The 27,975-nt window shown below is 41.0% G+C and overlaps 1 protein-coding gene and 1 long non-coding RNA gene across 2 annotated transcripts; one reads left to right on the forward strand and one right to left on the reverse strand.

The window, feature by feature from the left end:
- fzd4 (frizzled class receptor 4) lies at positions 1-8,981 on the forward strand. Its single transcript, XM_034701102.1, has 6 exons — positions 1-672; positions 3,669-3,806; positions 4,015-4,401; positions 4,696-4,841; positions 5,426-5,673; positions 5,797-8,981. Exons 1-6 carry the CDS (start codon positions 418-420, stop codon positions 6,213-6,215), a joined length of 1,593 nt encoding a protein of 530 aa, XP_034556993.1. The 5' UTR covers positions 1-417; the 3' UTR covers positions 6,216-8,981.
- LOC117825321 lies at positions 3,903-27,879 on the reverse strand. The gene is made up of 3 exons (XR_004633830.1): positions 27,640-27,879; positions 5,767-5,849; positions 3,903-4,398 (listed from the first exon to the last, which is right to left on the reverse strand). It is a non-coding gene; the product is annotated as an uncharacterized LOC117825321 (long non-coding RNA).
- Positions 27,880-27,975: the final 96 nt, after the last annotated feature.

Genomic DNA, 27,975 nt, shown 5'->3' on the forward strand with positions numbered 1-27,975 from the left:
AAATAGTCTCTCCTAACAGACACAATAAAGTTTAGAGCTGGACGCTTGCAGGCAGGCAGTAGGCGCAAAAGCAGACCGCTATGTGTTGTTGCTGCTGCGCTAACCACACGGATTTACCAACGGGAGACAATACAAGAAGGATTATGGGATTAACCATGCGTTTTTATTGATTTACGCATAGGATGGTTTAATTTGTGCTACGCGCTTTTATTTACGCACGCTGTTTTTATGTTATTTTAATGTTTCAGAGTTGGATACTATAGCAATCAAAACGCACGCGCTCCACTCTTGCAGCACTCGTAACACGCGCCGCGGTTTCCAGAGCGACCAGACCTAACTTTGCGTTTGAGGATTGTTTCCACTGTGCCAACATTCAACAGAGGGACACCCGCGCTCAGTGTCGCGGTGATTCCCGGGATGATGGCAGCGCTGTGCGGGGCAGCCCTGCTCCTGCTGTCCGGGCTGGTAGCTCCTCTCCTCGGCGTCCGGGCTTTCGACGATGAGGTAGAGGAAATGACCTGTGACCCGATCCGCATCAGCATGTGCCAGGGTCTCGGTTACAACGTTACCAAGATGCCCAACCTGGTCGGCAACGTGCTGCAGTCGGACGCGGAGCTGCAGCTGACCACGTTCACGCCGCTTATACAGTACGGCTGCTCCAGTCAACTCAAGGTAATGCACTGATGTGTGATGTGACACACTTACTGACTGCATACTGATGTTAGAATAGATCAGGCAGCGTGGCATTAAAAGGCTGGAACATGCATAAATTTAGGAACACTGATCCCAGACTCTAAAGGCATGGGCCCAGATAGTCTGCTATATTTATGTGTGTGTGTCTGTGGGTATGTTTGTGTGTGAAGGGTTAGAGAGGAACAGTGTGGTCCCAGAGCACATGACACAGAGCTACCGGCAATAGTTGTAGAGTTAGGGCTGTTTGTGCCCTTGATAATGAGCAGCATAATATAGATTGACCTCCATAGAGTTAAAATAAGTGCAGTGCAGTCGTCTTTCCTTCCTGTTGTGTCAGACTGTCATGCTAATTTATCTGAAAATGCCTCCTCTGTGTGTTGACATTCTGAGTTCATGACCCACACAGCAACAGCTGAGTCTTCACAGCCATATACTGTACTGTCTTCTTATTCACAATGGTGCCTTCAGTGTCCTAAGACAAATGCTGCTTGTTTGACTCATGTACCAAGGAAGAAGAAATATATTGGTCCTCTTGAATTGTTGTAGAATTCTATTTTAGATTACAAGAGGAAAAAGCTCTGACACAAAGGGGTTGGTAATTTTTGAGATTTTTGGAATTCAATTTCCAGCAACTTCTTTATATGGAATGACATTTTTCCACACCAATAGACTTTACGCACGCACATCTGATCATCTCCACACATAGACTTGAGTCCTAGAGTTTCTCTAAATTTTCTTTTTGCCCCGCCTGGAGATGTGTGGGATTTTTTTGGTGTGGTTTCTTGTTTGGGAACTGGGGTAAAACATATTCTGACATGCTAAATTAACAGAGTGCCTTGAGTAATTTGTGTGTCTGTGTGAGAAACAAGCAGCAACTGCTGCACAAAAAACCAAACTGTTCTCCTCCAGCTGAAAATGGTCCCGTAATATTAGCTGACACTCCATCTCTCTATTTCTTTCTCTCACTCTCACTCACACTCACACACACACACACACACACACACACACACACACACACACACCCTAAATAGGGAGGAAGGGGGAAAGGGAAACCGTATCCCCTAACATTTGCTCTAATGGGAGGCTTCCTGACTGGTAACCGGAGCAGCTTTTAGCAGTGAAGTGACAGCACTCAGGTTACCAACGGTTGGGGAAAACACCCAGAATGTGTTACACTACTGACTCACTGTGAGAACTATAAGAGTGCTGTCAGCTACAGTTTCAATATATTATTTTAGAAAATACTCTCAAATAGAAAGGCTTAGATAATTTTAACAACTTATTTTTATTCCGTGAAACCAAAATATGTACTAAGAAAAACTTCAGTTTGTGGTTCTTTTTTTGGAATAAAAGATTCTCTTATTTGTTGTGAGGAACTTTATACCACCCCTAGATCAGCCGTTTCAATCTATCTGCAGAGACAAAGCTGTAGTGTAACTCAGAGTACCGTGTAGCAATCTGGATTTTTTTTGAGGTAGTTTCCATTTAGTTAGATAAGTGATTTTGACAACACATGCACAAAGTCTGTAATTAATGAGTAGCCTGAAGGCATGTGACAATGAAGTATCTCTGAACCTTTTCTCAAGTGGTACAATCTATTTATAAAGGCTGAAAAATCAAAACCCAGCATAAATGCGTGGATTCACCACTTTTATGTTCACGTTGTTATTCCGTTCTCACAGTAGAAAAAGTTGTATAAAGTTTCTGTGTGTATTTATTTCCCAACCTTGACACCCTTCTCGGATTCATGTTTCATTTGGGCTGCATTCAAGGCCCAATTTCAAGCTCAGTTATCTCTATAATTTCATCAAGGCTGCAGGCCTGAATCATTTTGTTTCTATTACGGCACATTTAAAACATTTGTATTTCAAAATGACAAAAGCAGCAAAGCCATCTACTTTAACACATTAAAAGTAATTTAAATCCTGCTATAACCTGGTCCAAGCTTAGACTGCATGTTTTTTCCTTTTGCCTGAAGATAACTGAGTGTTTTCTCTCTGCTTCTGTGTATTTTCATATCATGAGCCTGGTACAATTTTACACTCTAGCTTTAAACTGATTTCACCCTAACAGCATGAAATCACTTAAAATTGCAACCTTTTGTAACCTCTGAGAACTTCTTCACTTACATCATCGCCACCTCAAGCAGTCAAATATGACTCCAGAATCCTCGCTATATTTCTATAACCCTGACTTACATATCTATTTCCAAACTATTGCCATGGGACAGAGAAAACTGAGCCTTGGATTAGGGGGGATCACGGGGCATTAGATGGCACATGCCCCATGTGTTGTTAAATTCACAGATTGTTTTCTAAAGATGCAGAGTTGTGTGCGTAACCTTGGAGCTAGATGGTGTTGGCCGTGGTGTTTTGACTCCAGTTTTTATTAGAGATGAATACTGAGATCCATCAATAGAAAAGGTGATGCAATGCTTTGAAAGTGAAAGCTATAAAGAGTAGTGAGATAGTGACTGGTACATGCAATTAGATGGAGGATGCATGTGTTGGGGCACAGGGTGTAGCTATCCATCAATTGTAATCCTGTTGTAATGTACAGTTAGAAAGACTGGTCCACAGGGTATCACAGTACTGTTTCCACTGCATTAACAAGCACTATACCACTTATGTGATTTCATGTCTGCTTTACAGTTTGCTTTATTAAACTGGAACAAAGGCTTCAAAGCAATGCAAGATTTCTAATACAACACCTCACTGTCTGAGCTCAGATGGGTTTCAGTATTCTGTCGTTTCTCTCTCTTCTTGCATCTGTCCTCAACATTTCTCTTTAGTTTCCCACCATGAAAAGTTCACAACAGCTGAAACACATTTTTCCAGCATCATTTACTCTCTGCTGATGTCACAAGTTTTACATCATTGCTCTTTCTCTAAAACTTGCTTGCCGTCAGTATTAACTTTGGCTGAGTTCTTGTTTAATATTTCATCTTAAATAATATTTTCTGTTTTTTTCCCCAGTTCTTTCTGTGTTCAGTCTATGTACCAATGTGCACAGACAAGGTGCCCATCCCCATTGGTCCATGTGGAAGCATGTGTAAGTCTGTCAAGAGAAAATGCCTTCCAGTGCTCCACGAGTTTGGTTTCATTTGGCCCGAGGTGAGTAATGTCAACAGTAACACATGGTATTTATTAACAAATATGATTTAACAGTGGTTGAATGTTATGGAAAATGGACACTAAATGTTGCTTTGAAAGGCCAATTTAATAAACATGTGACAAAATACATACAAATTAGCTCAAAGTGTAGCCATCAGCTATCACCCACAACCAAAATCCCTAACTTTTCATCGTGCATCCTTTCCAGGTGCTCAACTGCAGCCTCTTCCCTCCTCAAAACGACCACAATCACATGTGCATGGAGGGCCCGGGTGACGAGGACCCGCCTTACCAGCCTGTACGGCATCCGCCCCATCAGGAGGAGTGTCAGGCTCTGGGATCTGCACCCGACCAGTACACCTGGCTAAAGCAGACAGAGACCTGCACCCTGCAGTGTGGCTACGACAGCGGGCTTTACAGAAGAGGAGCTAAAGTCTTCACAGATGCGTGGATGGCAGTGTGGGCTGTGCTGTGCTTCCTGTCCACCACTCTGACTGTTCTGACCTTTCTGCTGGATTCACAGCGCTTCTCATACCCCGAGAGGCCAATCATCTTCCTGTCCATGTGCTGCAACCTGTACAGTGTAGCCTACCTGGTAAGAGGGGGATTCAGTAATTAATGTTTCAATTTATGTCATGATTTTTTTTTTTTTTTTTTTCAGTTTTTAAAGGATTTCAAAGGATTTCTTTTTACAGTAGGAATATTCGGTGCCTATTTAATGATTAAAATGTAAATTTATATGTATTGTTGTAGCTGACTATAGGGCGTACCCTTCAAGAACTGCCCTAAGACAACAGACATTTATTTCTGTCCGTTTATTCCCACTTTTAAAACCCTGCTTGTCTTCTCCTTTTTCTCTCCACCATCCTTTAATCTTCCTCCCCAACAGGTGCGGTTGACTCTGGGAAGGGAGCGTGTTTCCTGTGACCTGGATGCCACAGCCGTACCAATTCTAGTCCAAGAAGGGTTAAAGAGCACCGGCTGTGCCATAGTCTTCCTTCTCCTCTATTTCTTTGGCATGGCCTCCTCGCTCTGGTTAGTGCAAACACACAAACTCACACCCCTTCACACACTTGATCTTCTCGCTCCTTCATCTCTTTGTCTCATTGTCATCCAGTGTTGTGAATGGACTTTGCGGTGGGGAGGGGGCGATTGGAACACGAGACATGCATCCTGTTTTCTTTAAAGTCCAACTATCCTGTCTCATAACCTTTGTGCTGCATGGATTCATTTCCACATACAAAGACAGACTTTATAAAAAAGGACACTTTTTGAATGCATGTAGACTAAAGTTGTAGTGGAAACACTCTGCTTCCACAGCTGTTCTTCTTCCTTTTCACTTTGCCCTCTTTTCCTGTTTGCCTTCATGCTTCCATTTTGGAAAAGCAACAGCCTGAAAACTCAAGGGCCTCACCCTGCCGTTAAATCTGATCACAGCAGTCTGTTATGTAACTCAACACACTCTGGTATCATAACATGTTTGTCATATTGGAAGACCATGCTGGATTCCTCTACAACCCAAACACAGCCCCAGCATTTTGTTTCCAGGAAACACAAGACAGTGTGATACCTGTACACACGAGCTCACTCCTCTTCCTCTCTCTCTCTCCTGCCCACAGGTGGGTGATCCTGACTCTTACCTGGTTCTTGGCTGCTGGACTGAAGTGGGGCCATGAGGCTATTGAAATGCACAGCTCCTACTTCCATATAGCAGCCTGGGCCATCCCGGCTGTAAAAACCATAGTGATCCTTATAATGAGGCTGGTGGATGCAGATGACCTGACAGGACTCTGCTATGTTGGCAACCAGCAGCAAGAGGCGCTCACCGGCTTTGTGGTGGCACCACTGGCCACATATTTGCTTATAGGTAACTATTTTGAATGTAGTTATTCAGTTTTATGTATACAATCCATTTCTTTGTATTTCTGGCATTGTTTTTTTATCTATATGAGCTTCTTACACAACACTGGCTTTCCTCTCTGCACCTCAGGGACTCTGTTCATCTGTGCTGGCCTCGTGGCTCTCTTCAAGATCCGCTCCAATCTGCAGAAGGATGGAGCCAAAACAGACAAGCTGGAGCGTTTAATGGTCAAGATAGGGGTGTTTTCCGTTCTCTACACTGTCCCAGCCTCCACCGTGATTGGCTGTTACCTCTACCAGCTCTCTAACTGGGGGGAGTTCAGAGCCAGCACCCAAGACTCTTATGTGGCATCAGAGATGCTTCGGATCTTCATGTCGCTGCTTGTTGGCATCACGTCAGGCATGTGGATCTGGTCAGCGAAAACCCTCCACACCTGGCAGCGCTGCTCTGCCCGCCTGCTCAGGGACAGCAGAGCGAGCAGAGGGGGCAAGAGAGCGCCGGGTGAGGGATGGATCAAACCAGGGAAAGGAAATGAGACCGTGGTGTGAGGAGTGTGAAAGACAGATAAGAGAGGAATGGACTTCTGCCTGCGTTTTTCGCTTACAGAAACTGAAACTGCTGCACAAAGAAGAGAGAGAGCATAAAAGAGAAGAAATGTGTGACAAAGGAATGCAGCAGTTTCTCAAAGAAGCCACTGGATGTATTGGCATCATAAAAGCTTTGCTGCCTGACCTCCTCCAAGTGACTCTGTGCCTCTGTCCAGAGTTGAGTAGAAGACTGGAAGATCTGGTCATATGGTTAACCACAGTAGCCTCTCTACCTCTGTTGGACTTTTACCCAGAGAAACAGAGAAAGCAAAAGAAGTGAAGGAGAAACAGAGACAGGAAGGGCAGAGCAGAAGCATCAATATGCAGACCAGACACACCGATAAACTGTGTAGCACCACGTCTACCTCTCTGCCACTCACTTCTCCTCAGCAGAACATACTGAGTTTGCCAGATTCAGTAACCTTTACACCCATGTACCTTTTGTGGGACTCTAGAGGTTTTCAATTTTACACTGGAGGGTCCAGAGGCAGACATAACACAGATGAAGGTTTTATGTTTTTTATGTCTACACAGCAAAATGAAAAAACAACAAAACAGGCTAACAGACCAAAAATAATCCAAATCTAACAAAACATATCAAATACTGCCTTAAATCTGTGACATGGATACTTGGAATACTATTTTACACTTTTATAAATGATCAATTTTTGTACCATATTAAAGAGCAGATGATTTAAGTGCTCAAAAGGTTTTGGGAACGCAGCTCGAAGCTGTAATAATGCACTATAAATATGCACCATAAGTGAATTTTTTGTGCTCGTCAGAAGTGCATTAGCAGGGAAAGAAGCGATGAGACTTAAAACAAATCACAACACAGTATATGAATATGCAGAGCCTTAAATGCAAGGAGTTAGGTCAGTTTTTATCATAACTGCAGCAGAAAGCAGTTCGTCCTGTGGTTTTCTGCTCAAATGGGTAAAGAGTAATTCACAATGACTTTCAGTTTGAAGGCGGACAGAAAAACAAAGAGTATTCTCAATATGGTCTGTAGATTAGGGTCTACAAACCAAAGTCTGTGGTTGCAATGAAGTCATACCGCAATGAATCCTGGGTTGACCCCCAGCTGTGCCTTTTAATGTTTGAGCAGTGAGGCCTCTGGGAAATGAAGGCCTGTGTGTTTTACCTCAGCAGACTTTGAGAAGCTAACTTCCAATGATGTGTGCAGCCTTTTTGGTACTGTATATGCTCTCCAGTTATCATGAAATCCAGGAAATTAAATTATTGCCTCTGCCATCTTTTCAAAACATTGGACACGAGGCTGGTTGAATAATTAAAGGTTATTAGACAATCACTTGCCAAAAGACACATTATGCAATAACAAAGAGCCGTCACAGAGACATGCACATAGGAGGGTGAAGTTCCCATGGATATCATTGTGATATATACGTAGGAGCCAAATGTTATGGTCCCTCTCAGCAGGTTTGTGTGCAGGTTCTTTATATGTTCACTAGTGTATTCAGACTGAAATTGGCACTATGGATTTAACTTGTCTTACTTAGTCTGTCAGTCTGATGCGCTCATTGGCCTGCTGCCTGCCTGTTTCCCCTTAACCTGCTGCATTATGGCACATATCCCAGACAATCAGGTCATCCCTGGAAAAGATGATTGTACTTCACATTTCAGAATTTCATGGATGACAGATACAGGATTTCTTGTTGTGAATTATATTGGTTCTTTACCTCCCGCCATTTCAATCTTGCAGGTCTTCTCTGCAATTGAATCTGCTATATAAAACCTTTGACAACAATGAGTAGTTCTTCATCCTGGCTTATAGCTGAATTCACCAAATCCTACATATGATCCTGTGTACCATATATTTGCCTGACAATCTGCCTAGCAAAGGTCTTGCGTTTCAGTGAGTCTTTGAATGTACAATACATGAGTTGTGGGTCAAGTTACAGTGTCTACATTTAAGTAGAGCAAGGAAAACTTTGGGTTTGGACAGTTGAAATGTACAAGGGCATGAGTAATTTGGAGTTTTGCCCTCATGTGAAACAAGATAGTGCCTCCCATTGCCCGTCCCAGGTATTTTTAAAATAAATGTGTAAAATGGGACAGAAACTAAAAAGTGCTGAAAGTGTGGGCTGCTTTTCTCCCAACACATGTTTAATGTAACAGCAGCCTTATTGCGTTCAAGCTACTTTGGGTGGTTGTGGTGAAGCATAGAACCCTGAAAAGCCAGTGTTTCTCAAAGCAGCATACCACAGCACACTTATTACATTTCTGAAGTCAAACAAACATTACACTGACTCAAAGAGAATTAAATTAACCTCTGACCACCTCCCCTCTGAGCTAATGCAGTTTCCCCGCTTAAACTTCCAAGTATGTTGGCTTCCTGCTCTCGTATGACCACGCTGAGCTTCAGGTGACATTTCCAAACAATCACTGAATAGTTGTGGCTTGAAACATGGTGAGTGTGTGCCACAGCTTAATGAAGATTGAGAACCACTGGTCATACAGATCTTTGAAACGCTTTATACAAGCCCAGATGTGAATCAAGGCTGGGGTCGCTGATTGAAGCCTTCAAGGTTTAGACTGTTGCTCTGTGCAGAGAACTCATGGTGTTGATGATGTCATCAGTGTATTATAAAGAAATTGCTAATTTATCCTTGTAAAAAAAATTGACAAAACTTTTAAAACTTGTTTGTTATTTAAGAACACTTTTGTATCAGAAGACGATGAATAAAACTTTTTGGTTTCCATTAAGTTGATGCTGTTTTCTATGTGTTTATTGGTGAATCACTTTGTGTGTCTACACCTCCAGCATTGCATTATAAACATGCAAACTATGATTTTTTACAATATAAATATTCTGTTGAGATTTGGTTCTACAACCTGGTTTATACTTCTGTGTCGAAAACGTGGCCCTGTGCCTCTGTAGAAGTATGTAGCCTGATATGCACTTTATCCAAAATGTAACTAAGTGTTGGAGACAGAAAAGCCTGTGATTGGTCAGCAGGGTAGGATCGCATTTCCAGAGTCGCCATACATTGATTGTACATCACATCTCCTTCGACATATCCTCTAATTTCCTTTAGAATATAGTATATAGTATGTTATAGTATTACTAACTGCTGCTTAACATTTATCAGATCAAACTTCAAGATAATACGCTTGGGTATCACTTTCAGAGTCACCAAACCTACAGCCACTGACAAGTGTTTAGGTTGAGTATTGCATAGGGTTAGGGTTAGGGTTAGGCACTAGTGTGTAGCTACATTGAGTCAACACATATGCATAAACCAGTCTTTTGGTGGACACAATGACAGCATACAGACAAAGAAAATCAGGTAAATATCTATCTAATGTCTTGTTTCTTCCAACTACTTGACGTTTCTTTAAACTCACATTATGTTTCAAACATAGACAGATCACATGAGACTCAGTAGAAGTTGTAAATTCTTATATTTGTTATTTTATGTATCTGAGGAGTCAACCCACACAAATCATAGATATCCAGAAACATATTAAAAGAAAGGTGGTAATAAGATGTTCGGTGAAATAATGATCCCGACATCTGTAGGCCTAAATATGTGGTGATACCTTTCATTTCCAACAGACTTCCATGCTGTTTGAGTTGAGCTTGATTTCAACCTGTGATTTTGAAATTCACAGCAATGAGCCAGAATGGCTGTTAGTGTTTACTTGCAGGGTATCGTTGTACTTTCAAGGCCTATTGTGCTGATCTGTATTGTAAAACATACAGTACAGTATATCATATTACAGTGTTGGATGTCCATACTAAACCTCAGCAAAGTTTCAGAATAAGATACACAGATTTTGGTATAACCCCAAGGCTTTTTTCGGGGCTCACTGAACAGCTTGTTACGAGAACTTTGTGAGAATTGGCCTGAATCAAGCTCTGCTCTCCTATGAGGACAATGTTGAAGGAAAGCCCATGTCACCACTCTGCTTTTGCTCAGCTCTGCACTTTTTTGTACCTCAGAAAGTTTCTTATAAGTGTTCTTTTTTAATGTGAGGCAAAGTCATCGCTACTTTTCTTCCTTAAGACAAAGGCACCAGAAAACAGTGAGAAGTTTTTATGTTTTTGGGACAACAGCTGTTTGTGCTCGCCGCTTAAGTGATGACTCCTGGATTTACATCTCAAATGATACTGAAACATGGGGCTGTCTGATCTATAAAGACCTGCCATGAAGTCTCTGGACCACAAGCTGTAAGTAACATCATAACAGCAGACAATGTAAGAATAGCAGTTATATGCTAATGGGGCTAAATGGGGGTTTAAGTGGGCGCTAATGACTAGCCTCAGACGTTTACTCTTAAGTAGGGATGGGAAATTACCGTAATCCTTGTAATAGATTACTTGAATTTCCTAATGAACGATTACTCGAGTACTCGCAATTATTAATTTTTTTAACCATAAACAAAAGTAAATAAATAAAAGTCCGTCGGACACGGACCAACCAGACCAGAATTGTAGTAAGTTCTGCTGCCTTTCCTTCAGACATCTCTTCCACTTTCGTAGTTGTTGTTCTCCGTGATGGTAGCTTGTACTCCGGCTCGACTAATGCGATCGGCTCTTTGAAGCCTTCTCCTTCCACAAAACTTAATGGGAGCATATCTACAGTTACCATTTTGTTTATTATCAGGCTAATCTTCTCCGCTCTGGTTTCATCACAACGACGTGTGTTAACAGGGCGAGCAAAAGACGTGATGCAAGACTGCCTGTTATCCATCTCCGCTGTTTTCTCCTTGTGCTTTAAGCATGTGTGGTTAATCATCAAACTAGTATATCTATGGTATGCAAGTTTAACGCCACATATCTTATACTGCACATTCATCGTTTTTACTAGTGCTTCCAGACATTACTTTTTCTAACTGACATGCCGCAGGTGTCGCAGACGGTTCTGTGTTTGTTGTGCTTTCGCTTTCGGTTGAATAACTTGTTCCTAAAGAGTTGCCATAAAACAGTTGTTTTTGCTGAAATCTGGCTCGGTGTGTTCCAAAGCTGAAGCCGTGGCTGGAGAAGTCAAACGTTTATATCCCGTTAATTATTTTCCTACCTAGTATATTCAGTTAGACAAAAACAAAAAGCACATGTTCACCCATGTAACGCTGTATGAGTTCAAGTTATGTTGCCAGGTGCGCGAGTAACAAAATGCTATTCGAATAATGGGGTCAACAGCGAGTACTCGAGTAATCGTACCCATCCCTACTCTAAAGGCATAACCTTTGAGTCATTTTGTGACTACAAAGCTGTGAGAAAAGTAACATCCACAAGCTGTGTCCAACTGTATATCACTGGAAAAGCAGCCAAAACAGAGTGTTTCAGGAAGCAGCCCGAAAGGTGTTGAAATTAGGTTTTTCATGGAGACCAGAATAAGATAAATAAACCAAAAAATCATCTGTTTAGACTGGCTTACTCCATCTGACCACAACTCCACTTTCCATTCCTTTAAAACTTTTTAAATTGCATTTTATTATTGTTTTTTTATTTAAACTCTGTGTTTGTTTCATGTTGTTAGGTGACCTTGAGTGCCAAGAAAAGGTGCAGATAAATACAATGCATTATTATTATTAATATTATAAATAAGGAGTTATTTGAGCTACAATTCATACAAAGCTACTTTATAGGTGTCCCAGATCGGTGGAAGGAAAGGTGGAAGAGTCTAACCCGAATCCTATTCCTGTATAAGAAGATACTGATGAATTAACTGTTCAAAGCATCAATCAATCAAAACAAATTGAAAGAATTCAAACTTTGTAAAGAAACATGATGAACACTGATTCAGAGATTGCTTTAAAAACTAGAGATTAGAGAGTAATCCTTTAAGTCATGATGAGAGAATGAATGAACTAGAACTCTGCATTTGAACCGCTCTGCTAGTCCTCTCAGTCACATTCCTTTAATGGACTGAACAATGCTGCCACCTCTTGTCTGATGAGACAAATAAACCGCTTGTCCCTTTCCTCCTGCTTAATTGTTTGCAGCCGTTTGAACTTTGTAAACGGTAAACATCTACGCAGCTACAACTCAGTTTTGACCACTTGTGCATTTTTCTTTTCAGCAGTAACTCTGCATTAGAATAAGAAATGCACCATAACCACCAAATTTGTTTTGAATCCACAGAGGAAACACGCTGATTATACTGTGTAAACATGACTGTACCGTCAATCACATCTCATCAGCTATGAACCAACACACCATCACAAGTACACACAGAAAGTTTCACAACGGAGCACACACACACCTCCTTTCAATTCCAAATGAGCTGTGATTTGGCTTTACAATTACACTTAATGCACGCTAGGCTGCAATTTACCAGCACAGGGGTAAAATTGCACAAGGGAAAACTGATAAATTTAAGGCATGCTTAAATGTGAGAGTCTGTGTGTGTGTGTGTGTGTGTGTGTGTGTGTGTGTGTGTGTGTGTGTGTGTGTGTGTGTGTGTGTCTGTGTCTGTGTCTGTGTGTGTGTGTGTGTCGGCAAGAAAGAGGGAGAAAAAGAGAGTCCAAATATCTAAGTCTGCAGCTCAGATTGCCTTCCTGTAATTTACTGTGAGTGAATTGAGTGTTTGTTTAAGAACTCACTCAAAAGCCTGAGGTAAAGAGAAAGTGACAGCATCTACCACTCTATTGTTTCCAGATGTGGCTCCACTAACACAGTCAAAACACACAAAAGAGCACAACAGTGCATACACATGCAGCATGTTCACATACCGACTTTCACACAAACGCAGACAGAAAGGGAGGAGTTTAGGGAGTTCAATACTGAAATGTTTTCCCTTAGTGGTTGTTTCTATATGCCAGAGAGACAGAGAGACAGAGAGAGAGAGAGAGAGAGAGTGTGTGTGTGTGTGTGTGTGTGTGTGTGTGTGTGTGGGAGTAAGTGTTCTTTCCAATCTAACAAACTCACAGTTTTTCTCTGAATGTCACAGGCCTTTTTTTTATCCAGGCTTCTCCTCCTAAGGCAGCGGTTTCCACTGTTCCGTGGTTATTTCAAGATTCAACAAGTTGTCACACACAAATCTTTAACAGCGAAGAGCTCACCCACAATTCTGATATTCCAGCCCCAAAAATAACAGAGGATTATTATCCTAACCTTAATTCTGACTCATTATTGACAGCTTTGCAAACATAACCTTTGGATATCCATTTAAGTGGTGACATTTGGATTCAAATACTGTAAAAACACACACATGCACACTAAGTAAAACACACACACACACACACACACACACACACACACACACACACACACACACACACACACACACACACACACACACACTCACTCACTCACTCACTCACTCACTCACTCACTCACTCACTCACTCACTCACTCACACTCAGTTCTACTCCGTTAGAAAACAGCATGCTGGTATTTTTTTTTCCAAAAACTGAAATGTGACAGGGGCCCTATAAAAATTCCTTGGACTAATATTCCTGGGAATCTGTGTCCAAAGTTAGGTTCCCTTGTGTGTATATGTCTGTGTTTACAAGTGTGAGAGAGATCTGAATTAAAAGAATGAGTGATAAAGTGCAGGAGATGGAGGCTGGAAGAAGGAACAGGAGATAGAGAAAAGAAGAAAGGAAAATGAAAGTAGAGAAGAGAGAGTGTGTATGTGAGGGTTTGAAGGAGAGGAACAAAGAAAAGGAAATCTGTCATCCTCCGACAGCAGAACGCTGCAGCTGTTCCCCCTCAGCAATGTCGAAACTGTTTTCCCATTCTGCTCGGCCTCCATGCTGTATGTTCTGAGTAATGGCCACCACTAGGGAATCTGGGTGACGTAGCTGTCTTGGCCTGAGAGCCAAAATCGGGGCAAGAAGGATTTGTAAATCCTGGTTCTTGGGCCAAACAAGCTAACAACAAGAGGCTGCAATCGACAAGGTTGGCCAAGAGAGAGAGAGAGAGAGAGAGAGAGAGAGAGAGAGAGAGAGAGAGAGAGAGAGAGAGAGAGAGAGAGAGAGAGAGAGAGAGAGAGCAGAATTATTCACCCTCAGGCTGAAACAGAGAGCTCTTTATAGATGGCAAAGAGTGTGAAAGATTAGATTTATCTTATGCATAACAAAGATGCATCTTTGAGGTCAAGTCAGTTGTATTTGTTTGTAGTATAAGGAAACAGATGTACATTTTAGAGAAAAGCACAACATAGATTCAGAAAATCAGGTTGTTCTCTTGTTTGCAGGTCATCCTGCATGCTCTCAACATTATATATTCAGATTATAATAATCCTCACAAAATCATAACACTTAATCTCACTAAAAATCTGGTCTGTATTGGTGCTACCTGTCCAAAGTGGAACTGCTGTGTCATGTTCTCACCACTAGATGTCACTCTTTGTCTAGCTCACTCAACATGTCATGTCTCTTAATCAGTGGGAATCTTTTTTCAATGAAGCCATTTCTTATCTCTCTCGCTTAAACTTTTATCAGTGCTGGACAATGAATGACGTTACTAATCATCCTTGATTTATACTGACCTGATCTATAATGCTCATATAAATTCAACGAATCATCAGCATGCATTTAAGAGTACTTATACAAAGATCATTCCCTGGTTGGACAGAGGAGTAGGCTAATGTGAAGATATAATATCACAACAAAGATTGCCTTATTTTATGTAAGACTTTTTGACCCCTAATGTATTGTTAATGCTGTTGAAAGGGAATGTGGTTCTTTTTATGCTTTCAAACATACATCAGTAGGGTTAAGTGGAGTGCTACAAACAGTTATGAACAGTAATGAATACAGTGGCTTTCTTCATAGAAAACTAACTTCATTTATGGTCCAAATATTTGATTACCAAACAATGTATTGAGTACCCGAGTAATCTTCTCTGTTGTATCCAGCTACAATTGCACAGTGCAGGCAGCACTGTGCAATTGTAGCTGCACTGTACTACACAAGTGATAACAAGTACTTTTATACAGTATTATCAGTTTGGCTTAACTGACATTAAACACCTCCCAATCAAAACAATGTCAAACATGTAGTTAGAAGTAATTGAGTAATGTGGGATCACAGGAGAGGCTGCACCATCAACTTGGGCAAAAGTACTGATTTGTATATCCATCACACTCAGCATGCTGTTCATCACCTCTAGAAGCTGTACTGTAAGAGCTGAAGGAGATGTGTTACGTAAATAACCATGTGGTACCATGTGGGAGAAAGGCTGAGTGATTCCATGTTATTTCAGCAGCAGGACATTTGTCAACTTTAGAAATGTCAACCAGTCAATAGAGACACTGCATCTCTCAGTCTCCCCCTCTCACAGAAACGGAGAGAGAGAGAGAGAGAGAGAGAGAGAGAGAGAGAAACAAGGGTAGAGACAGCAGGCTATAAATAAAGAAGGAGAGAGACAATGAGGGGACGAAAGAGGAAGCAGGAAAGGAAAGCAGGGAAAGACTGGAGGAATATAAGATTGACGTTGTTGTTTGGTTATGGAGAGAAATCAGCGGGACAGATGGAGGAAAGTGTTTAACAAGCGGAACGTAAATGAATCCATAGTTTTTCCTCTATCAGAAAGCCAGTTTGGTGAGCCAAATGACTGGAAATGACTCATACAAACACAATCTATCTCCAAGAGCCCTTCTGGATTTGTTTCCTATTAGTTTTTTTCCTGTGCGTCTGTGCACAGAGGAAACAGAAATAGATGGCATTAAAAGACCTGACTGTGGCGGTCAGTTTGATGAGGTTATGTTTTGTCTGTGGTATAATGGTTTTTGGTGTCACATTGACTATTCAGTTTGTCTTTTCACTGATTCAAACCCTTAACCCTCAGTGAAAAGCTATTTTTCCTGTACTAATGATGACACAAACTTAATATCTTTAATATTATAGATATGAGATCTGATATGAGATATGAGATATGGGATACAACAGAGAAGATTACTCAGGTACTCAATACATTGTATGGTAATCAAATATTTGGACCATAAATGAAGTTAGTTTTCTATGAAGAAAGCCACTGTATTCATTACTGTTCATAACTGTTTGTAGCACTCCACTTAACCCTACTGATGTATGTTTGAAAGCATAAAAAGAACCACATTCCCTTTCAACATATGAGATCATGCTGATGTAACTTTTTTCAACTCTGATCTCTATTTTCCCATTATTCTCTATCTCTTCTTGTCTCTATTTGTATCCACAAATTTTCTTTAGTGTCTTTTGCTTTGTTTCTTCAGAGATTCAAAATTGAATAATCTTCCTGTAAGACAATATAGAAACTGCTTCTATGATTGGTGCTATGACTCTATAGTCATGCAGAGGCTTAACCAGATTTATTTTACTGGGTTGGCCCAACTTGGTATGATGTATACACACATTAATTTACCATTTCTGTCTTCACTAATCATACATACATTATTGATTAACATATAATGTTTCATATTGCCGTCACATACAAGTTAATAAACGTTTTTAATTTCAAAATACAACACAAAAGAGAGGGGACATATACATCTTGCAAACTTCAACCTTTAAAGCTCGGGTTGGTAGTCAAGGAAAACTAGCATAAATTTGAATGTAGCATTTCTTCAGGACTCTGTCTAACCCCTCATCCCCTCCCCTCAGAGCTCCTCCAAAACGACACCCCCGCTCACATGCACGAGCGCCACTGATTAGCGACCATGTGATTGTGACTGATTCAAAACCGGTCCTCAGCACATAATTTGTGTTTTGCACGACGTCAACTCATGTATCACTCAGCGCTTAGGAAACACCAAAACATTATCATAGTGAAAGTTCAAAAGACAAACAAACATGAAATGTACGCGCAGGAGGCGGGCAAAATGGCAGGACAGGATTTGATTGGTTTCATAATTTGGCTCCCAAAGGCAGGGATTGGTTGGTGTTTCCCCTGTAGATAGAGGCTTTTTTTCACTCTTTTTTTAAGAACGCATTATGTATTGATTGCCATCGGGACATAAAGATCATTTTAAAGCATTCCACCCTTGGCCATCCCTTAGACATGCCCCTGATGCTATGATTATTTTTTTGCTTACAAGTTAACAATTATAAAGCTATCATGCTGACTAGTAGCAATGATTATCAGTGCACTGTTAACCCTGTCCATCTAGGTCAAGGGTGTTCGCATACTAGCATTTGCTAATTTAACACAAAGTGCAGGTGAGGTAGCCGGAATGTTAGCAGTTTACTTGGTCATAAACCAAAGAATTTAACACAGTTTGACATATGGTGATACTAGAGGGAAAGTTTACAAATCTTTGAAGAACTTTCATTAAAATATGTTTGATAGCTTTCGTAACATATTATTAAAAATCATATTACTATGCTGCTGGTGCTAGCTGTAAATTCATAGAATTTTATTTTATAAAATTAAATGGCTAAATCTTAAAGTAAAAGTAGAGCATTCATATTTAGGGCTCACATTTTAATTAGAAATGTAGTTTCTCCCAGCGCTGTTCTGCGTTTTGCAACATCTGAACAGTTAGCAAATTGATCCTTGAGTCTGTTCAGGTTGTTAAAGTGTGCTTTTAATCCGTGACTGGTTGGCCGATGTATCTATATATTGTCTTCTTTTCACATGTTGTGTCATCTCAACCTGCTGAACAGTATTTGTGCTTTCGTGTACACATGGGTCAGCGACCTTTTACTGCTATTCTCTAACTTAACTGGATGTCTGAATAGCAATGAGGCAGTTAGCTAAAGCCTATGATCCCGGACTCAGTGCGCCTTGCTTATTAATTCTGGTCCAACTCTCTGCTGCTGTTTCTCTGTCACACCGTTATGGAAATGTGGAGGCACACACACACGCAATGCAAACACACAAAAACACACAGTGACAAATCCAAAGTCATCAGATAAGAAATAGAAAGGCAGAAAGAATATGAGGACAGTAGAGCAAGAGAGGACGAGGGGCCTGGAGGGTAACTGATAGAATCTGTCTTTAATGTTTTATCAGCCACATGACTAATAAACATTTGACCTGCTTCCAAGAGGCTTTGCACTACAAAATGAGAACCAAAATTAATACTATGCACATGATTCATCACAGATTTCTGATAACCTTCTTCGAACAATCTCTGGGAACTTAATCTACTGCTGAAGATATGATCATGTCACCACTCTTCTAAATGACTGCACCCGACTTTTAAATCTCCACAATTTAAAAGCTAGAACAATGCCAGATTCACTCACTGGTTCTGAGTAATGTATGATGAGTCCAAGGGAATATATCAGAAGTGAAAGTAGAGATCACTGAGGGCACTTGTAATCTGATTGTATTTGTTGTATTTAAAATTCAAGTCCTGGGTGTGCTGTAGAATGAGGCCTCAAGGATAAAGAATCTTACATATCTTACAGTGACCCACTGCATTAGAACTATGGTGGTGTGGTAAGGGGCTTACTGCAGCATGTCTTATTAGCTGTCCTAGCATGTTGTTATTATTGGTTCAAGGCTAAATCGATCAAATTTGGTAAGTTGTCAGTAATTAAACCCTGTGTTTTACTCATGTAACAAAGTTGATAAATAATAAAACCACAACATGAATCTCTCTCAATGCCCATCCTTAACTCCAACTCCATCTTCATACATCGACCCTGACACATGAAGTGAAACATAGTTATAGGATTTGGGACACTTGATCAACTTATTTTTAACCTGTGGCACATACCCATGAGGCCATTTTTCCTAAGTATGTCGCAAAAACTGCCTCAGGCAATGCGGCTACAGTAAAAATGGCAGTTTTCAATTTAAATAGCTAGAAAACTGGGTAGAATTAAGAATAAAATAAGTTTAACTCATCTGCAGGAAGTGACTTTTCAGGGTTGTGAGAAAGAAAGCATGACCTCTGAGTGATGTTACATGAAAAATCTGTTTTTAATGACAGTTAAGGACAATTTCACGATTAAATGCTCCAACCTTTAACTTGCAATAAGAACTGCAATAAGCTGAAAGGGTTCCCAGCTAAATTTGTGTCTGTTATTTTCAATCCATACAAATACACACTCCATATGCAAAAAGTAGACTGTGTCAATTAAATCAGCATATTTTAGTGTTTACTGTCTGATGCAAATCCAGACACTTGTATAGCGGATGTGCTTTTATATGCAAATCAGTCTGGAGAGGACATCACAGAAACAAACTGGTTGTGTTCCCCGGGTTACAGTGGTGCTGGTTTGTTTATTAACCGTGCACAATGATACAGGAAACAATTTCAGAGCCGTGCACAGTATGTATGAAGCTCAGACAGAGCACAGCTGGTAGAGAAGCTGAAAATATTGGAGGGGAATCCTTGTTTTGTTCACTTCAACGAGTAACACAGTACTCACTATGTCACTGGAGACTGAAGATTTACTGTGGCTGCAGAGAAAGCGTGTCTATATTTCAGGAATAGGCCCCAGTTTGGTCTGCATGTTTGCTTTCAGACAGACACTGTAAAGCAAGCTGTTACACTGTACTTCAAATGCACCAACATATAAACTATAAACTAAAATTGAAAACTGAAGTCAAAAGTGTGTTGATTTAAATGGTTGCGCAAAGCTTTATAAAACAGCCATTAAACTAATAGCTTTGAAGTGAGACTTTAGCTTAGTTCTTGAAAACTTTGAGAAGAAAAGGCTTACACTGACCATCTTTATTGTGACTTTTGTTGTTTAACAGAACACTTAATACATTTGTTTAGGGATGTTCCAAAGCAATTCACTTTCTTAAACCTGCTGTTGGTAGGAATGGTGTCAAAAACTTTACTTTTTTTCTGCTGGGTTTGGAGAAAAGGTCATAATACCAATCCGTACTCATCTGTCAGTGAAGTAATTTGAGATTATGGTGAATCCTCTGTGTTTTCCAATGCCTTTGTATCAAGCAATGTTATTATTAACCTCGTTCCCGTTATCACGGACCAATCAGACCTTCTCCCCATCCCTCTGTCTTGATTGGTCGAGTGGCGGCCCCACTACGTCGCCCTGATTGGCTGGGAAGCCACTACTTCCTCATAGAACACACACAACGATCTTTTGTGGGTGAGGTTACGAAAGCAGAGAGGGGAGGGTTAGTGTTGCCATTCGAAATCTCTCTCAGAACTAATGTTTATACCACGACTGCCAACAGCAGCTTTAATTACTAGAACAGAAATGTGGATGGTGTGCATACGGTTTCTGATGTTTCTGCAGCCAGCCTCAAGCGGATTCTCGATGAATTGCAGTTTGCAGTTTACACTTCCGCATGGGCTTCATAGTTTGAGACCGGAGGTTGCAGCTTGGGTGGGCCATAACATCCCAATGCTAATAGCAGCTGTATGCTGGCCTGTCCCTGCCCCTAATTATGCAACACTTTTAATCTAAATATCTTCAAAACGAAAGAGTGCATGGGGTTGCTGATAATGAATTTAGGATATTGCATATTCGCAAGCAAGTTATTGAAGGCTTAATTTTTAAACTCGGAGGTGTTTTAAGATGTTGAAATGACTTACAAGGTCATTAAACATTTGGATTGTTACAAAGATATCCCTTTAAATGAATACCTAGTATATAAGTAGAAGGATATCGTTTGCCCTCCCTGGCCCTACAGTTTAAATGGCGCATGGCTTGAAACATGATTTGAAAATGTGAGCTGAACAGAAATTTGAGTTTAAGCAATCTTCAGATTAAAATAACATCTACAAAACCCAATTACAGGAATTACAGGAAATACAGAATCACATTATAATAAAACAAAAGGTGCTGCGGAGGGGAGGGGGAGAGGAAATGTCTGAGAGAGAGGAGATGAAATGATGTGAGATTGATGAGCCCTATCATTTTCCATTAGAGTGGCCCAGATCATGTAGCTCATCCCTAATGAGACAAATATTAGCAACCCCCCCCAACCACACACACACACAAGAACGCACACACAAGAACGCACACACACACACACACACACACACACACACACACACACACACACACACACACACACACACACACACACACAAACACACACATTACTCAACGCAGTAATCTGAGAAGAATGTGCTGGGGGGGTTCTAACTAAATACGGCTCATGGTAAGTGTATTGCCATGATCTCCTTTATACCCACATACAAAGAAACATACACCATGCTCCTATAACTGTGCACATGTGATTGGCGTGTCTGTGTACATAAGTGTTCATTTTCATTGAAACAATTACATTCTGGCCTCAAGTAGCATAAAGTAAAGCTCCATTATAATGTGTTTACGGTACATAACACACAATGGAATAATTGTTTTCTCCCAGGTAATTTCTAATGTTGATGATGATAATCAACACACTGGATTTTCAAAGCCTGAATAGAGAACAAAGGTTACCCTTTGCATTTGGTAGGTGATGTAACACATTTGAGATACAATGACATGTACTTTAAGGACAGCGATCACCAAAAGCATTTCTACAAATATCAGAGCTCGCAGTATTCTTATAAGCAGGCGACAAAAATAACTACAGACATGCTATCCTTACAGCCAGAGGCCCAGCTGGGTCATTGTGGTAGGTAATCTGTTCTATTTTCCTCCCCTCCTTACTTTGCATCTTTGCAATTCAATAACAGTTGGAAGAATGATGGATTTGATTTCAGCAAGTCTGAATTTTAGTTGAAGCCTATAATACAAGATGAGGGTCTTAGGCAAACAACCAAATTATGTTCCCCTTAAAGGGTTTGTGTTGAAGTTAATGTATGTGCACTTCAGTAGATGAAGCATTCAATATTTCAAAAGGAAAACAATTTCTTCCTATTCAAGCTCTAACAGAGAAACCCAACATCACTGTCAGTATAAATGAAACTGCTGCTTACTGTTTACCATAAATCAATCACTTTTGTTTTTGGAGTAAGAAAATGTCTGAAGAGCCAAAATGCCCATCACGAGCCAGAGCTTATCTCAGAAGAAAAAGTCACATGCAGAGACATTAAATTCACTTTCACACAGAGATATGAGCACAGCAATTCAGATGATCTGCAGTGCACACAGATGGATCATTGACCCCCCCCACACACACACACACATACACGCACACACACTCTCACACACACACACACACTCTCACACACACACACTCACACACACACACACACACACACACACACACACACACACACACACACACACACACACACACAACCATGAACCATGAACCATGAGATCTGTGATCCATTGCACCCCTACTTACAGTCATACACATAATTGAATAATTAGGAGCGGGGCTGAGTTGATTGACAGGTGTGGAAGCTGTACCTATTTGCCATTAGGCTAAACCCCCCACCTCTACCTCTTTATCTGTTTCTGATTTGACTAAATGTTTGGTTGAGTCAGAATTACCAACATGGCGACTGCCACTGTTGGGCTTCAAGGCACCTGTTTAGAAACCAGTGAGCATGTCACTGAGCCACCTGAAGCTCAAACCCTGAACAAATACAACAACCACCACCTGCTCCTTTTCTCTTTGACTTTGAAATGGTTCCTTCCACTAACGGTCCTGTCTATTCCAGCCAAGAAACCCATTGGCTGAGAGTGCTCTAACAACAAGTCCTGTCCCTCAATGACAGCAGAGGAATAAAACAGTACTGCTGAGAGCTTTATGTGCTGTCATCCTTCAATGATGGCACCATGGAGCCTTCAGGGGACGAGTATGATTCTGGCTTCAAGGCAATAACCACTATTAAAAATGATTGAAGACTCTGTCCTAGGAAGATATTACTACTGTGACCACTCATTACAGCCCACCTAGAGGAAAAACCTGTGGTTCCTTAATGAATTAACCAGGCACAATATCAACGAGTGAAGACTTACAACCAAGACATTTCTCAACTACAACAAAATGGCTGAGGCCTAAGATGGCTATGGTTGGCTGAGATGAAAAAAATGAATGATATAAAATTGTAGTTATAGTATTAAGGAACACAAAGAGTAGTTTTTTCTGACAATCTGACATTTCTTTGGTTTACGTTTGGTGCCCTCTGGGTGGATATGAATAGTACAGCAGGGAGGGACAATGTGACTGCTGTTACGACAATTTCCAGTTTCCATGTCTTTTACTGTCCTTATCAGCTCCTCTGCATATACACTAAACAAACAAATCATTCTCTGAGACAAATTCTGACTAGCATACTGGTATGGTTCATGCCTGATTCAAGTCTACACAGCAATTTCTCCTGTTCAAACTGTGCTAAGTGCAACGTTGATTCAGGAAGTTCTGGGAACTTAACACCAAACATGTGAGTTCACTTCACATTCTTCCTTTGCAACAAATTGTAACACATTCATCAATGCACGTCCATATAATATAAGATACATGTCAAATCCCCTTCAGTTATATTTCTGAGGGAATTACATATTTCTTATATTCCTTCCATGAGCACTTTGAAACAGGATTTTACATGTTATAAAGGGGGGACAAATGCAGGGGTTGGAATAATTCAACATTTGATATTCAAAGTGTAGAGTAAGAAATGTTCACTCAGGACTGTGGACCATTAGCCTCAGTGTTTGTAAAAGTCTTGCTCTTGCAATAGAGACATCAGAGAAGTTGTTTTCAGGAGACATGTTTAATGACTTGTTTACACACCATGAAACGATGCAGTGTCTCTGTGAGGTCCTTGCCTTTCCCTGCCACTCAATTCTTTATTCAGTCAGCTTGTGTTGCTCTGGCCTGGTGAGGATGAGATAATACCTTAATAAAACAACCCTGAAAGCTGACAGTTCTTTGGCAAAGAGACCATAAAGTCCAATAATAGCTGACAGTGCTACATCTGATCAGATTTACTGGTGTTCCAGGCATGTTTTCGTTTCCAGGTGTTAAGAAAAAGGAAAAACAAGTGCACACCTTATAAATTTTCCACCAGTGTCTGTTCAGGGAAATGCAGATAGATGGATAACTCTCATAGGAGCAGACATTGCAATGCTAATAACACATTACTGAAAGGATTGACCAGCAGCCTCCCTCCTGTCTGAACCTACTCACCACCAGAGGGTGATCAGTGGGCACACGCTGCACATTTTCCATGCTGAAATTGAAAACATATGGCTCAAAGTCTCATTAAACATCTACAGAGTTAATCACCAGCCAGAGCAGCTCTGGCACTAATTGCTCATACAAAGCACCACGTGTCCGGACAAAGGATTTCTTCTGGACCCTCCAGGAGTAGAACATAGAGAATGGCTACAGTGTTACAGCACATAATGTCCCACTCCATTTTAGGCTGTCTACAAAAGGCCAAGCCTGGTTATCTATCTCATGTTTTCACATTCAGCCTCACATTATGAGCAGGTTCTGCCTTTTTCTGTAGACATCACCCACATCCATCAGCTAACACGGTCATAGATGAAACAGGGGGAATATATGGAGTCCATGCAGGATCCTGCAGATCAAACAGGTGGTGCGAACATCAGTTCATCATCGGTGTGTTCTCTACACAGGGGTCATTGAAACTAAACAGCTGACTCAGACAAAGATCATAGGAAGAGTAGATTAAGTAAAACGGCACACACTCACACACAGTTAAACTTAAAGACACTCATGTCATGTATTGGATAGGGTCACTCTCAGGGAATGATCTGTCATACATGCATGGCCAATTGCACACACAGATAGGTGATCAGTCTTATTTTGCAGCATCATCCAGGGAGCAGTGGGCACAAATCAATGGTAAATTTGAATGTCAGACGAGGCTTGAATGTCATGGAAAATGTCAGGAAAATCACTACAGTCACTCTAGCTTCAAGGGTTGATCCACAGAGATACACACTGACATGCACATTTACATTTCTTCACACTTCTCTTCCACTTTTCGCTTGTCTTATACTGCAAAGTGACACAGACAGACAGAGGAGCTGATATCTCCAGGAGTTTTTTTTTTTAAATACCTGAGGTATACCCAAATAGTCACTTGGTCTTTTAAAATGTAAGACAACTGAGAAAAATGCCCATCGTATTTCACTTATGGCCAAGGTGAATTCTCTAGAATCTCAAACACTGTCAGATGATAATGACCTAAAACAAAGAAGAGTTACAAATCCTCAAATTTCAGTCTTCGTTTTAACAACCTTCAGCCAAATTGCCATAAATTTAGAGTTGTAAGTCATGAAAGCCAGTGAGGGATTTCATTCAGGCTGTAGAGTGATGCTGTCCTTACTGACAAGGTGATGTCGTGCAGCAACTCAGCATTTGAAATCGGAAATGTCAGTCAAGTCGAGCAAATTACAGACTTTGCTTATCCAGTATGAATGCGCTACACCAAACCCTGATATCAGGGAGTAAATCACAAATTACCAGAGGTGCTTTGGGACCAATCTGTGCAAAAAGTGCTTCAACAACAATGAAGGAGGTCCATACACAGGAGAAAAGTTTTCTTTAAGTTTTCTTTGTAACATTTCCTTGATCATAAGCAGATATAGTCTAATTTAAAACAGATATAATATTCAGGAAAGCTAAAGTGCTTTGTGACAACTCTCGTAACTTAGCAACATTAAACACTGGTGAGAATGGCAATGAAATTACTTCTAGTGGAAAAAAACTGTCAATGGACACAGGCCCTTATTTGGCATCAAAACCAGTGCAAAATGTCTTTTAATGAGGAGATTCTAGTAAAAAATTCACAAGGAACCAGGACTGCAAAAGTGTACATCATGAAGAAATAGGCTGCACATCCAGAAACTGAACAAACTCATAAACTCACACCAAAAGAATTGAGTTTTCAGGCAAGGAGAGGGAGCTGACAGCATATGTTAAACACAATGAAATTGTATTTGTGGAGTATATTTATGATCCCTAGGCTGTGTTATGTAGGTTAAAAGTCCACCCCACAGAAAAAACACAGGATTAAATAATATTTTGGAACGGGCAGTGTCAACTCCATCAGTCTAACTCTTGATCTGATGCTGTAATGCAACACTCTGTTCCCTGTTCTTTGTCTCCGCCTGTCCCATTATTGTCCCTGTTTTATAAGCCTCAGGTTTTTCACTTTTCCATCCCCTCCAGTGCCACTTTCCTCTCAGCTATCCTTTACCGTCCCCTTCCACTTCCCTCAAGCCCCTTGTTCCACATTTGTAATCCCTTGATGTACTCATCTTCTCCCTCCACTTCAGCCTCATTCGCAGACTTCCACCCTGTCCCTTTCCTCCTCTCCTCTTCCTATTGAACGCCGCTTAAGGCCATAATCACTATTCCACTGCTCACCAGTGAATGGGTCCTCAGGGAGAAGGCAGCAGGAGACAGGTGGAGCAACAGGGCAAAGGGGCAGCTGTGACTGAAAGATAGGTTTTGTGTGTGTGTGTGTGTGTTTGTGCAGGAGTGTGAATGTGTATGTGTGTGTGTGTGTGTGTGTGTGTGTGTGTGTGTGTGTGTGTGTGTGTGTGTGTGTGTGTGAGTGAGAGAGAGAGAGAGAGAGAGAGAGAGAGAGAGAGAGAGAGAGAGAGAGAGAGAGAGAGAGAGAGAGAGAGCAAGGTAACACCATGAGAACAGAGGAACTGGACAAGATCTCTGGTTCTCATTTAAGTGAACTTTTCTCCTCTAATTATGCCAAATATTTCTGTCGCACACACACACACACACACACACACACGCACACACAGCTCCTTTCCTCCCAGTAACTATGTAGGGGTGCATGCAATATGTATGAATGTGGAAAAGGGGGAAGCATAGACAGGATTGGGGGGTGTGTGTGTGTGTGTGTGTGTGTGTGTGTGTGTGTGTGTGTGTGTGTGTGTGTGTGTGTGTGTGCGTGTGTGTGTGTGTGTTTGTGTGTGCGCAGTATGCTGGGCAGTGCAGTGTGACAGATTGCTTGTAGAGTCCCAGTTTAAATCCCTTTTTAGACAGGTACATGGCTTAGATCGATTCAGATAGATCTAGAGATGTGTGTGTGTGGGCTGGCACAATTGTTGTTCACATCTCATCTGTGTTTGAGTGTATGTGTGTGCTTGTTGCTCTGAGTCATGTATGTCTGTGGTGCAATTTATTCAAACAGCTTTTACAGGAGGAGAACTCGTTTAAGTCCAGCAAGGCTCTTACAATAACACAAAAAGAGGAGTGCAAAGGTACTCCCAGGAGAGTCTAAGGATGTTGCACACTACCAACACAAACTGAAATTCTAACTTTTCACACCAAGAGTCCATATCCTGAAGACAGTTTGACTTTGTTTCTTTAAAGACTTGGACTCTGTAGCCAGTATGTAAACACAATATATATTCAATATTAGGCATGTTACTCTGTAACCTCCAACCAAGCACTAAAATGTATAAGCAAATAATACCGACAAATACAAAGGCAGGAATGATGAACAAAAAGCGCCATGGACACCACGGCGGGTGTAAAATGCAGTTTGCATTGGAGCATCACCAAGGCAGGCTCAGCTAAAATATACAGGCACGATGTATCACATTCACAAACATCGGTACGTCACTGTCAGTGAGTGTTTGTTGTGCTCACCTGTTTTCACCACGCTGGTTTCCACAGTCAAGCGTCGTTCTCACAGCACTGCATCTATGACTGTCTTATCTCACGGAGACTTCATATTTTTTATTTTGATATTTTTTTCAGCGCTTACAGTGAGGGTCCCTTGAAAAAAGCAGCAGAAAAGGGCCGTGCACACCTTACTGCAGCTAGCAACCACCACCATGACAGTTGTCCAACCTAACCTGTTGACTGCAGGTGTGCTTGATTTGGGTCACTTCGCGTGTAGGCTGGGTGGTGCTTTGGATCAGGAAACATTAATGAGTTCGACGAAACTAGAGATATTCTGAAACGAATATTTGCAAATAATAA

The sequence above is a fragment of the Notolabrus celidotus genome, chromosome 14, assembly GCF_009762535.1.
Source record: "Notolabrus celidotus isolate fNotCel1 chromosome 14, fNotCel1.pri, whole genome shotgun sequence".
NCBI lineage: Eukaryota > Metazoa > Chordata > Actinopteri > Labriformes > Labridae > Notolabrus > Notolabrus celidotus.

Excerpts from the sequence above, each read along its gene's own strand:
- fzd4 (XM_034701102.1), top strand. The coding sequence starts at position 418 with ATGATGGCAGCGCTGTGCGGGGCAGCCCTGCTCCTGCTGTCCGGGCTG. Across the intron at positions 673-3,668 it reads GCTGCTCCAGTCAACTCAAG|TTCTTTCTGTGTTCAGTCTA; the intron begins GTAATGCACTGA and ends TTTTTTCCCCAG. Across the intron at positions 4,842-5,425 it reads GGCATGGCCTCCTCGCTCTG|GTGGGTGATCCTGACTCTTA; the intron begins GTTAGTGCAAAC and ends TCCTGCCCACAG.